At 36.5% G+C, this 12,279-nt stretch overlaps 2 protein-coding genes across 2 annotated transcripts in view; both read left to right on the top strand.

Moving 5' to 3' along the window:
* BRDT (bromodomain testis associated) overlaps positions 1 to 7,080 on the top strand; it is a 50,585-nt gene extending 43,505 nt beyond the window's left edge. The window contains exons 17-22 of the mRNA XM_029959796.1: positions 100 to 212; positions 1,195 to 1,336; positions 3,054 to 3,127; positions 4,385 to 4,584; positions 5,985 to 6,147; positions 6,869 to 7,080. Of these exons, the coding sequence (XP_029815656.1) occupies positions 100 to 212; positions 1,195 to 1,336; positions 3,054 to 3,127; positions 4,385 to 4,584; positions 5,985 to 6,147; positions 6,869 to 6,937 (761 nt within the window). The 3' untranslated portion in view covers positions 6,938 to 7,080. The remainder of the gene's footprint in view (positions 1 to 99; positions 213 to 1,194; positions 1,337 to 3,053; positions 3,128 to 4,384; positions 4,585 to 5,984; positions 6,148 to 6,868) is intronic.
* A 3,706-nt stretch (positions 7,081 to 10,786) lies between these two features.
* The window catches only part of EPHX4 (epoxide hydrolase 4), a 19,293-nt gene continuing 17,800 nt past the window's right edge, over positions 10,787 to 12,279 (top strand). Inside the window, exon 1 of the mRNA XM_029959725.1 lies at positions 10,787 to 10,831. Coding sequence (XP_029815585.1) covers positions 10,787 to 10,831 — 45 coding nt within the window. The remainder of the gene's footprint in view (positions 10,832 to 12,279) is intronic.

Raw genomic sequence — 12,279 nt, 5'->3', positions numbered from 1 at the left:
ATACCAAGTTAATCCACAGATCTAAACAGTGACCTAATTTTGAGATGTAGGACTGCACTTTGTATGATAGGGGAAAATCATACTCTACTTCTTTCTCAGGTGTAATCTCAGCTATTTGTGTTCCGTATGATGCTCCAGAACAGCAAACTCCTCAGAGTACTCCAAAGACAAATCAGTCTTTTGTCACTCAGTCCAGACATGCTCTTCCAGAGGTGAATATGTGCTTCTCTCCAATGAATTCATTTCAAATAATGTCTTTAAAGCATGCTTTTATTCCTTTAAATAAGATATAATATAGTAATTCAGGCTTGAATGTGATGTGAGGAAGGCCATTTCAGCTTTAGAACAAAAGTTTTCTAAAACTCTACTAACAAAGTGATTCTTATCCTTAAACAGGGTGTTTCTTCATTGCCTGTTGGCTGCAACACAAAAGGAAAGTTTGTCCAATCAAGTTTATGGTGTACTATAAAGCTTATTTTATTTCTTTTTAGGGCTATAGCTTGGACTTAAGTAACCCTTGCATGCTTACAGGCTAAAAGTCCACCCTGTAAACCTACAGCTTCACAAAACAGACAAGCAGCTTATAATAGATGTTTTTCTAGAAATATCAATTTCACAAACTCAGTAATACTATGAAGGCTCTAGAGGCTATACTGGAAAAGTGTGTTGCTTTTTATTCCTTTTCCTAAAGCTATGGAAACTGGGGCTTTCAGATGAGGTTGTGAAATATTTAGTCACTGTTAATTTCTATCTCAATATGTTCTTGGAGAGTATCCTGGTTAGAAGGGCCTCTGTGTAACAAAGGGAGTTATCGATGTTACTGCAGCATGATCTGTTCCATCTTAAGGTGTTTAATGGTCTTTCTCAACATGGTTGAAAATTTACCTGCTTTGACGAGGCTGTACTAGCTTTTGTTTTCAGAAATTAATAGAAACCACCTCTTGAATTTAGGAGCACAAGAATGTATCCTGTAAATAAGGAAGAAAAGCAGCTCACCCTTTCTCATTGGCGTCCACTGTCCAAGATAGCAAGAAGTGTATATTATGACTCAGGTTTCTGCAACACCTTCCTCAGTTCAAGGGATTACTGCACAGAGGAAAAAATACCTTTAATCCTAATGCTGTGTAATAAGAATCCCCATATGCTAAAGACACATTTTGAAGAACGTATTTTGAAGTCTAGCTTCTCTTCTAGGTATCCAACACAATCTCCCAGGTTGACAGCGCTGACTGGAGTAAACAAGCTGAGCAAACAAGACATCTAGACAAATCAAATAAACTTCAAAACAAGGCCAATGTGAGAACTGCTGATTCAATATCCTTAAGTCAAAACCAAAGTATGTAGTGTCATAATAAAAACAGTAATTGATATGAAGAGTGCAAAGTTACAAATGTATATGAACCTAGTTTAAAGAAATAAAATGCTGAGAACTTGTACATTAATCAGTTTGTACAATCTGTACAAACAAAGTACAACCTGTAATTATCCAGAATAATGGAGGGAGTGATGTTTTCCCTTGCTCTTTCTTTTTGATTTGCTGCTTTAAAAAAAAAAAGTTAAATGGATGTTTGGTTCTTGTTCTCTGTTAAAATGTATAAAGCAAATTACTTTTTGATGTAGGAATTTAGTAGTACAGATAGTACTAAAAGAAGGAAGTCTGAGAACTGATGCTTCAATCTGTTGAACTTCACTGGACTTTAAAATATCTTCTGCTGGAGCTTCATGGAGTATTTTGAATTATCTCTGGCTTTTGGTGACAAGGGTCTGACAGTAAATTAATGTCAAACAGACTTCCACCATGAAACAAACTTGCAATTATTACAAGAACATAGGCCCTCTGAAAGCTGCATTCTATGCTTCATACATCTTTCAAACTAAAGAATTGAACTGAATATCCCTGCTAAGAGTCCAGTGTTAGCAGACATGATTGTTTTGGTTCCTCCTTTACCCCTTGTCCCTCCAACCTACTTCTATAGGTTTAGACAGGGGACAGAACAAGCTTCTGAAAATGATGAATTAAAAGGCACAGTCTGCTCACTGATTAACTAGCATTATTCTTTGGCAAAAATTAAAGAGTTATTTGAATTGTATTAAAGCAGTTCTAAAACCAGAAATTTAATTTTCCGTGGTGCTCTCTTCAGCATTTTCATGGCCTTAACACACCAATGCATGCATGTACTGCCCCTCACTTTGTTCGAACTTGCAGCAGCTCTACTTGCTCTGTGGCTTTAGTTAATCATTTTCAATTAAAAAGTTTTGAGGCTGTGACAAACTGAGTGAGGGTTTGATACTTTGCCTTTAGAATTCTGGATCCAGCATCCAGAGACTTCTCCTTTGCATAATAAAAATATGCCAACATGTTACCTTAAGTTTCTTATTAAGCATTTACGTAATTACTGAAACATCTCAAACTGCAGTAGAGGGTCACTGCTGAATGACATAAAATATCTGTGGTGTTTATATCTGGTTTGAAAAAGTGTTTAGGTTTTTTTCCCCTCAAATAATAAAGAGGTAACAGCATGGAGCCTTTGTGCATCCTCTAGGCTACTAGAAATGTGATGACTAGCCTTTGCCGGCTGACCTATTTGCTTTGTTTAAAAAAACCAAAAAAGTAAATAGGGTTGAGAGCTTTAGGCAAAATGAGTTTACATAATGAATGAGGTACCCTTAAATAATACTGGAATCAAAGGGAAAGAGGGTTGGGAGGAAAAGGGGAGGAGGTAAGTGGCAAAGTGCTGCATTGAGACTTTCTGATCAAACTTATTGGGTGTTCCACTGGGACCTTTCCTAGAATCAACCAGGAGTTAATTTCTCATCTATAGCTGAGCTAACTATCCCTTTCCCTGCCCAAAAGTGGAGAGAAGTGATCCAGTTCAACTTAATCTTAGGAAATGTTTGGGAGAATTTCTGTCATTCTGAACCAAATAATAGTAAACTGCAGTGTAAGTTTATAAGTCATTCCTGGAATGACTGAAGTTTTATCATTTAATTTTGAGGGAAATATATCCATAAAATCAACATGAGTGAAAATCCTTTTTTTATTCTTCCATCAGGTCATTATACACCTGACAATAAACCTAATGATAAAAACATACTAGAGCCAAAATCTGAACTTCTTCCAAAAAAGGTAAGTGTTGATCAAGTTCTATTTGAGAGGAGGGTGAGTTTACTTACTAGGTTGAGTAACTTCCTGACTTAGGATCTTCTCTAAAAATCTGTTCTTTTACAATTAGAATATTTAGTGTATGATATGTCTCAGGCACCGTTATAATCTGTACAGATTTATCTGATTTTTTAGTGCTAAAACCAAACAAATCTATAGACTCTGGGCATTTCAGAAGGTACATGAGGCATATATAAAATAACATATCCATGTTGTCATATAAAAATATGGCTTGTTTCATTTAGTTTTAATATTATCTAGTTCTTATATCCAAGTTATTAGTGTGCTTTCCCTTGCTGATCTGGTAACAAAAATAAGAGTAGCATGGAATATAGTCTTGGGTACTATTGAAAAACATGTTCTGAAATAAGATAAAGCACTTTTAATGACTAAATGTATTTATAAAAGTTAACTTAAACTGTATGCTAAGAAATATTTGTTTATTTTAAGTGGAAGAACAGAGAAATTTTCTTATCTGTTAAATTCTTCTCTGGTAATTAGCTATTTGAAAACATTAAATCAAAATTACTAATAATAGATCATTTTAGCTAATGGACCTAAGAAGTTTTCTCTATAATCTATTGAGCTAAAATGTTTCTAGAATTTTTCTTTAGGCACTTAGCTTTCAGGGAGCTATTAACTAACATATTGAATTAAATTCCAAAAATATGTATTTCCTTCATAAACACATGACCTTCTGCTAGAAGCAGGATTTCTTAATAATACTGCTTTTATGCTGTTTTCTGCTGTGAAGAAAATGCCACAGGGGAAATGGGGTAACATGGGTATTTAAAACAAACAAAACCCACAAGCCTAATGCCAAACTATTGCTATGTAAGGATTACATATAGAGAGTAGGTGGATGTTTTCTGTATTAAAACATTGTCAACGGACCTCGTGTAAACTCAGCCTTGTGAATTCCTGTTTTCTGAAATGAAAAAAGAGAGGCAGACTTGAAGTGTAAGAGTAGATATAAATACTAACAATTTTTAGCATATTGCTAAAGAATCTCAGAGTGGATGAGAAAATATATCTAAGCCTGTTCAGACTGTTATATTAGCACTAACGTCCTACCAAAGGAAGGCTAATTTGTTGTAGATATTTCCAAATAGAGCTAGAAAAAAAATTTTTTGCTAATGTAAGAACTGAGCAGGTAATGGATGTTAGTAGTTGTACCATATTTTTGCTTCTGCTGTGTTTTCCTTTTTCTAATAACTTCAGGATACAGGATTTAAGAATATAGATTCCTGGATAAGCCTGTGTAAAACAATGAAGCTTCCAGCTCCAATAAAAGCATCTGCTGAGAGCTTCAAACAGTTCAGAGAAGCAGTGTTAAAGAAGAGTGGGCAAGTGCCAGAGGTAAAAAGGCCTCTGGTGCAATCTGAGATGGAACTGCAAAACATTCCACAGGGGGAAAAAAGGTTTGTAACACATTTAAATATTATTCTGTTTTGTGCTTGTATGGTACTGGGTGGGTTAGTTATTAAAACGAGTGTTTTGGGTTAGGTAATGGCCACATATCAGACGAAGTCATGGAGCTGTACCACTCCAAGCACAACAGCACATCCAAAATGCAAAAAGCAGCTTTTTCCCATCAAATTAGTATTATTTCAGCAGTTAAATAAACTTCTTGGCAATTTCTTTTTTCATTGTTGTTAGTTTGATTTCTGTTTTGGATTTCGGGGGGGGGGGAAGAAATTGTTTGGATGTTAGAATGGGAGTTTTTTTGTCCCCTAGAACACTCAATTCCTCTGGTCATGACCAGAATTCATATTTGTCCTCAATATATTATTTCTCCTATACCTGTAGCCAGGAATATCCTCATCTTACTGCTGTCCTAATGGGATATAGGATAATCTAGTCTTCAAGAACATGGTGTTAACATGGCTAAAGGGGTTCCAGTGCACACCACTTTTGTCAGCAGAGTTCTTTGCATTGCTGTAGAGAAGCATATTACATAAGCCCCTGCTGTAGTATTCTTCCCTAGCTGTTTGCAGTCCCTCTTTTAGGGAGTGCTCATTTGTGTATCCCAGTCTGAGGTATATGGTTATGCTGAGTGGGATAAGCGACAGCCTACTAATTACTGCTTTGAAATAATATCCTGGATTTTGTTTGCCACCTTTTGGAAGCTCTGTAATAGTTCCCTCTTCAGTAGTATTGATTTTTTTTCTTGTCTATTTGACCCTGTGAAACATAAGTCTGAACTGGTTCCTAAATTCTCCTGCTCCTGCCCATTGCTGGCTGTATTAGAACAGGTTAATTTTTTGGAGTGTATTATTTTAATATTTAATATCTTATTATCTCAAGTCAGAGCATTTGAGAGACTTAAGAGTACGCTCCTGCTTTACAACATATAGTGCAGTCCAGGCACCTTCAGCTGGTGTCTCTGAAGAGAAAACCAGGCATGTAGCTCTATGGAACAAGACATTACAGGTGTTTGCATGAAGTTAGTGAAATATACCTCAAATAACTACTTGAGGAGGAAGAAGGTAGAAGAAAAACATTACGGGCCAAGAAAGTAACAGAGAACTAAGAATTTCAAAGACAGCGTATGTAGCTTTTGTGTAGCGTGTCTATAAATCCCACATGCATAGAGATTGGAAATGGGCACAGGAAACCTGAACCTACTACAGCCCAACAACTGCAGGCACATACATCTTATGAAGGGAAATTACCATGAAACAACATGTGGAACAGAATCACGGCTTGAGTGCTATGCACTGATTTAAATTATTTGCAGAATTCTATCAGGTGCAAAATGTTCTTATGAAGAAAAAGGACAATTTTTATCCTCCACTGATTTCTTTTCATGTCTTTAAAGGGGCCATGAAAGCACAGGATTGGATGCCATGGCTGCAACAGACTGTGAGCTTGAAAAAGAAATACATAAGAACAAACAACTGCCCGAAGCTGAACAACATACTCTTGATCAAGACCGTAACTTGGCTAGAAAAATGGAACAAGAACGCAGGAGGAAAGAAGCAGTAAGTTGCTGACTCTTGCTACTTGATTTTTTTTCAACTCGAGAATAAATAAATATTAAGTCAGGTCCTAACTTCAAAGGATCTGAATAATTGAAAACAACAGAACTACACTACCTGAAGAATTAGTCCAGAAAATGAAATAGGAAACTCAAAGTATGTTTTCAAGTGATGTACTATGAAAAGCTATCTTCTTGGTCCTGTTACTCCTATAAGCTTAGAAAAATTGTGTAGTAAACTAAAATTGTAAATAATAAAATATTATTTATACCTTCTAGATAGACATATTTTATATTAAAATATATATTTATAATATTTATATATTTATAATATATATATAAAATATTATACAGGCCTTCTAAATAGTTTCAAACCTTGAGTCTCGCAAGCTGTCTATCCTCTTTAACATGTTCCATATCAACAAAAGTGCTAGTCATACTGTTCTGATCTGAAATATCAACCCTGAACCTTTTTAAAACTAACTCTATTTATTGGTGTAGGTAATGACTGCTTTTTAATTGCTACCTTTTTCAGAATAAACATTTCTTAATTCATGAGAGGACTTCAACAGCAGGCACACTCAAACTTGTAATAACAGAGAAGGCATACATTTTTTTAGAAGATGCCTTATAGTTTTTTCTTAAATCCTTATTAAATATTTTACCTCCATAGTATTCATTAATGTCTGATTGCTATGAAAAGACACTAACTTGCTTTCTTGCAGATGGCTTGGCTAATTGATGTGAATCTGCAGAGAGATATTATGGCATCTTTCGAAGAATATCTTCAGTGAAAGCTGTAGTTAATATAGAACTTAACTTCAAAACTGCTGCAAGCAGCATAGTTTTGTACTAGTTAGGATCCTATAAGACTTACAGTTTAAAGGGTATGTAAGCTTCTCTAAAATACTTTGTATTAAAAGCTTGTTCATTAACACCTGAAGTGCCAAAAGACTTTTTTTTTCCGCGGCTCGTTTATACCATGGAATGCAGTCTGATACACACTGGAATGCAGCTGTTCTTTTGTTTACAGTTTTGTATGTTGTGTATGTATGCTATTAATACAATCACTTTACTTTGACACACTTGCACAGAATCTGGGCTGTGATAAAAAGACCTGTACAATAGTGATACTCTCTAAAGGGTTAATAACAGTATTTGTAATCATAAATAAAGTTTCCATTAATGCTGTAATTTGAGCAGTAAATCCTGTGTAATTGCATTTCTTTTAAGGCCCAGATGTGTTTAATGTATTTTATCTTAACATAACATGCGGCTAAGGGTGCAAACATGTCTACCACATAGTTCTGGTTCTTCACAGGAAGAAGTTATCTAAAACAACTGGCTCCAGTTTTGAAAGATTTTCTGATTAATGCAAGATTTTATTAATGTTGGACTACTTGTCTGAAGCAGAAACCAGAATGTAAAAACTCTACATTCTTGTTGATTATATATAGCTGTGTCAAATTAAGGATGGGAGTAATAAAACATTGGTTTATAGACTTAATACCAAAACACAGTGCGTAATACAGAAATGTTGGGTGGAAGGGGCCCCCTTGAGATAATCCCGTTCAGCAAACTCCAAACCTTTTTCATCACATACCCCATCATTTAAAAATTTTAAGCATGGACCCCAATTTATTAATTTATAAATTATATACTTGTTCTACTGTACTAGTATATTTTTACATTATAATTTTTTAATTTCCCTTTTTGTCATATTGTTTATTTACTTTTGTTTAGTTTTCATTTTATTTTATTATTTTAAAAAATTGTATTACATATTTTCTTCCTACACTCCATTTCGGAGACTACTGATCTCAATGAACCTCCCACTCAAAACTCTCTATCACTACGGAGAACTCTGATCTGTCAAGTTCCTGGATGAAAGTTGAAAGTGAAGGTAACAATACCAGTTGTCGTGGGGTTCTGCCACAGACAACCCAACTCAGTAAAGTAAGTGGAAAAAACTTTCTACAAATAACTGAATTTTCAGAGAAAGACAATAAGTTGCTTCTAAATTCATAGATGCCAGCTAAAGCATGCCTAAAAATAGCAGTCTGGTCTTTCAGGTAGCAGGCTGATGAGATAGTGCTGGCTTCAATATATCTATCCTACAATAACTATTGTTCTGGATCTTCAACTTCTGCCACAGCTGGAATGGTATTATTTCATTCAACAGCACAAAGAGTGTATATGACTATATATATGTGTATTGGGGCATCACCCCCTGAAATGTCTAGGGCTGTCCTCTCACACGAGCCTGGCCTGGAGGCACTCTCAAATATATGCTGTTTGAGAGATTTGAGGACTTGGCTAGGACAAGGATTTCTGATGGAAGATGTCTTGTAATGTAAACTAGTGCTGTTAGGATGTCTTGTTTCATATCTACATCAAAAGTGATCTGCCTGTCAAAAGATCTGCCTTCATTTGTATTTTATATGTTATTAGTAGCTATTTGTCCTGCAATAAAATACTGCAGTTCACATTCAGGACACTCTACCTTGCTGTCACCTGGATATACTTTCTGACTGGGTTAATGCAAGCTCAAGATCTCTTGCTTTCGAAATAGGAGGTGACAGAGGCAAGGGCAAGAACTCCTTCTGCATTTCATCTATTCTATATAACTATATGGGCTTTGCTAACAGTATTGAACTGGTACTTTTTCCCCTTCAAAAACTAATTCCAGCTTCCATGACTCTATATTGTTGTGATGGCTTGAAGTCACAATGTCAGTGCTGCTAATGCTAATCTGATAAACCCTTTATTTGCAACCTACAAGTTACTCGGAGAGGATAAGCAGTTCCTATCTTCAGACAGAAAGCTGACTTTAGAGGAAAGGGAGATGGCCTCCAAATGTGAGTACCAAGCCTATAATGGTTGTTTGCCCAAAGCCACGACCACACTCAAGGAAGCAGGACTACCACTTCTGTAGATACCCTCTGCAAACAAGCTGCTTAAATGAACTGTTAGTTACCTAACAGTTAAAATGTGTATTAAGTTCTGTTACACTGTTCATTTACCTTGACCATTTGTAAAAAACAGCTCCATTAATGTGTCACTTGTATACTTGTGTCTACGCTAGTAGATTGTATCTACGTGTAAATGAAAGGGAAGATAGTCATTAGCTTTAAGAAGTTCCTCTGTCACTAACAAATGGAATATGTTAAATTTCTTAGTATCAACTATGAGTTGGTCAGGCTGGAGGCAGAACCAGTGATGTGCAAACTTGTCCTCTTTTGTCTCTCAGAGAAACGGTATTAGTTGAGCTGACAAAAGATAAGCAGGCAGATGGCACTTTATGGAGGGCAAAGCACACTGTCAAAGCACGTAAGACCATCTGCCTTGGGGTTGATTTGGCTTGGCACCCATTAGAACAATAATTTAGGGCAGAAGATGAGAAAATCGAAATATAAGGAAGACAGAAAAATAATTGTTTGGGTTCTTAATTTTTCTTATTCATATGAGATATATAGAAAATTCCAGGCTTTCTTCTGCAAAATGCTGGAAAATGTGTGGAAGGTATTCGCCTTGTACAAACAGGTTTGCCACACGTATGCAGACAGTATGGTCCTAGAGTACAAAGGAAGTATTCCTCAATAAAAGAGGAATTCTAGGGCTTCCTTGGAAAACAGGACAGCTAAGGAAGCAGAGGTGGAGGTGCCCAGAAGTGCTGAGCTAGGATGTGCAGATATTTCATTGTGCAAAGACCGCTCAGAACTGCGAGGTCCCCAGCACTACCTTCTTCCCAGCCCTGATAGTGGATCCGTATCCAATACCTGAAGATGACATAGCAAAACTCCATGGGAAAAAGGTTTGTGTAATTTAGAAGTTTGACATGAAACTACCTAGGTAGTTAGTGATGTATAAAATAAAAACAGACTTAGTTCTAGTCCTGTGAAAAAATTGGCTTTGCTTCTTTCTTTGTACAAGGAATACTGCATAGCTTGGCCAAATACCTGCATACAATAATAAGGCACATCATGGTTCCAAAGTTTCACTCTTCTCATATTGTAGATGACTACTATCATTTTGTGATTGCTGTGCCCAGCCTATCACTGGACTTTCATCAACCTTTCTTTAGAGGCAAGTGGAACATTGTGGTCAACTCCAGGATTTCCAATCTCAGTTTTCCAATTTTTCTTAAGAGATGTTTTCTAGTAATTCATTCTGATTACTGGCTTATTAAGAAATGAGATGGCTTCTGTGATATAAACAACATTGGTTGTTTTGCTCCTGCCAAACTTCCTAATTTATCTAACTGGGTCACTGGTTTACTGAGGTGCACTTCAGGGAAATTCTGCTGCAGCTTAGTCTGATATTGAGAAGTTGCGAAGGCTTCTTCCCTACAAGAAAGGTCATTAGCACAAAGTCTGATGCATGAAGAATTACCCCTATGCTAATCCTGGGGTTGGCGGTGTGAGTAATCCGAGCTTGAACGGAAAGCTCAGGCTCGGTAGGCATGATTCACGTAATCCTACTGCAGTCTGCAGAGCTCGGTGACTTAACTGAATCATCTGCTTCTGATGTTCCTTCTCTTCTTGCCCAAGAGAATGAAGGAGCCTTAAACAGCCCTGCACCTTTTTCCCCATTAGCCTGATAAAGCTCCTGCCCTTAAGTTTGTAAGGGCTTGTATTTAGACAATGAGTAGGGATCGTGAACAGTGCTATTCAACATTGGCAGCTGATGTGAGTTGCTGGTATTTAATCTGTGTTATTGATAAGATAAAACTTGGCAGATTTTTACAGTTACTTGAAAATGTTACATTTAGTAGCAGAAAATAAATTCAGATAATGATTTTGTATCTTGCTTAAACTTTTAAATGCATGAAAATGCACTAATGGGCCATTCTTTATAACATTCTCTTCTGCTGCTTTATTTCATTTTTTTTAAAAAAGAAAAATCTTGAACTTGTTGAAACCAGAATTAATTCTGTCACTGCCTTCAGCGGGACTGGGATTCAACATCAGTGCCTATATTTGTAAGTCTGAATTTAGAACAAGTAGGAGAAAGCATTTGGTATGTTACAGACAAAAGTCGTCTACAAGCTGTGTTCCATGCATAGCGAAAAACTATATATATTCTGCCTGCATACATGCTTATCTAATTTTTTAAAAAATAGCCCACTGAATTACATATCTTAGAGTTAACAGATGGATGATGTCTTTGTACCAGCTTCTACTTGCACTGCTGGACAGAGCAAAAACATTTCTTGGAAGTTAGATTCTAATCCTACAGATTCACCTGGATCAAGAACAAATTTTGGTTTTCATCAAACTCAAGTAACATTTAGCAACCCCACCCCTCAAAAGGGAAGCAGCTGCACATAAGCCTACATATTAGCTGTGACCCTCATGTGGCCTCCCCAAACCTTGTCCATATCCTCTAGAAGCAAGGGGTTGAGATCCAGAAGTAAAGATGAGCAGGCTGTGCAGTGAGTTGGATCAGGACTTGACAGGATTTGACATGCAAGCTCAATTCTTGACTACAATTTTCTTGTAGTTAGCAAATACCTTGTCCACATTTTGTTATTTCCCAGAACTAATAAACTGTAATTTTTCATAACCTGAACTCTTATGACCTGCAAAATCAATTGTTCAGCATAGTTATACTTCTCCTTACAATTTTGGATTACATGAACTATTCTGGTTCTAAATTACCCTTTATCCTGCATATCAGTAGGTTAATACCAGATAGACTGGAGCCTTTCTTCTTACCCTGGCATCTGTAGCCTCATATGTGACTGTGACTACTTTGCTTGCACTTGTAGTGATTTACAACTAATGGACAGGCATAGGATTGTTCAGCTTCTAAAATCAGCCTTGAGGGGTTGAGATCTCAGTACAGAATGTCACATTTAAAAAATTATATAAATTTTGGTGCTGGAACCCAAAATTCATATATTTTTAAGAAATATTCATTAGTAATAGCATATGATAACTAAAATTGTAATACATTTACAAAATCACCTTTAAATGGGTATAGTAGTGAGGCAGAAGTGAAAGAATGTAGTCTTGAAACACACTACAGTGGAAGGGCACAGCCCCACACTTACACCTGTCCACCTCTGGCACGTAAATAAGGTGCGGACAGTCAAGGACGTGTTCGGAGCGTGCAGCGCGATCGCCGCCGGGCC

The sequence above is a fragment of the Manacus vitellinus genome, unplaced genomic scaffold (genome assembly GCF_001715985.3).
Source record: "Manacus vitellinus isolate BGI_N305 unplaced genomic scaffold, ASM171598v3 scaffold_21_pilon, whole genome shotgun sequence".
NCBI lineage: Eukaryota > Metazoa > Chordata > Aves > Passeriformes > Pipridae > Manacus > Manacus vitellinus.
The sequence above is the reverse complement of the archived record's forward strand: the minus strand, read 5'-3'. Positions and strand labels throughout refer to the sequence as shown.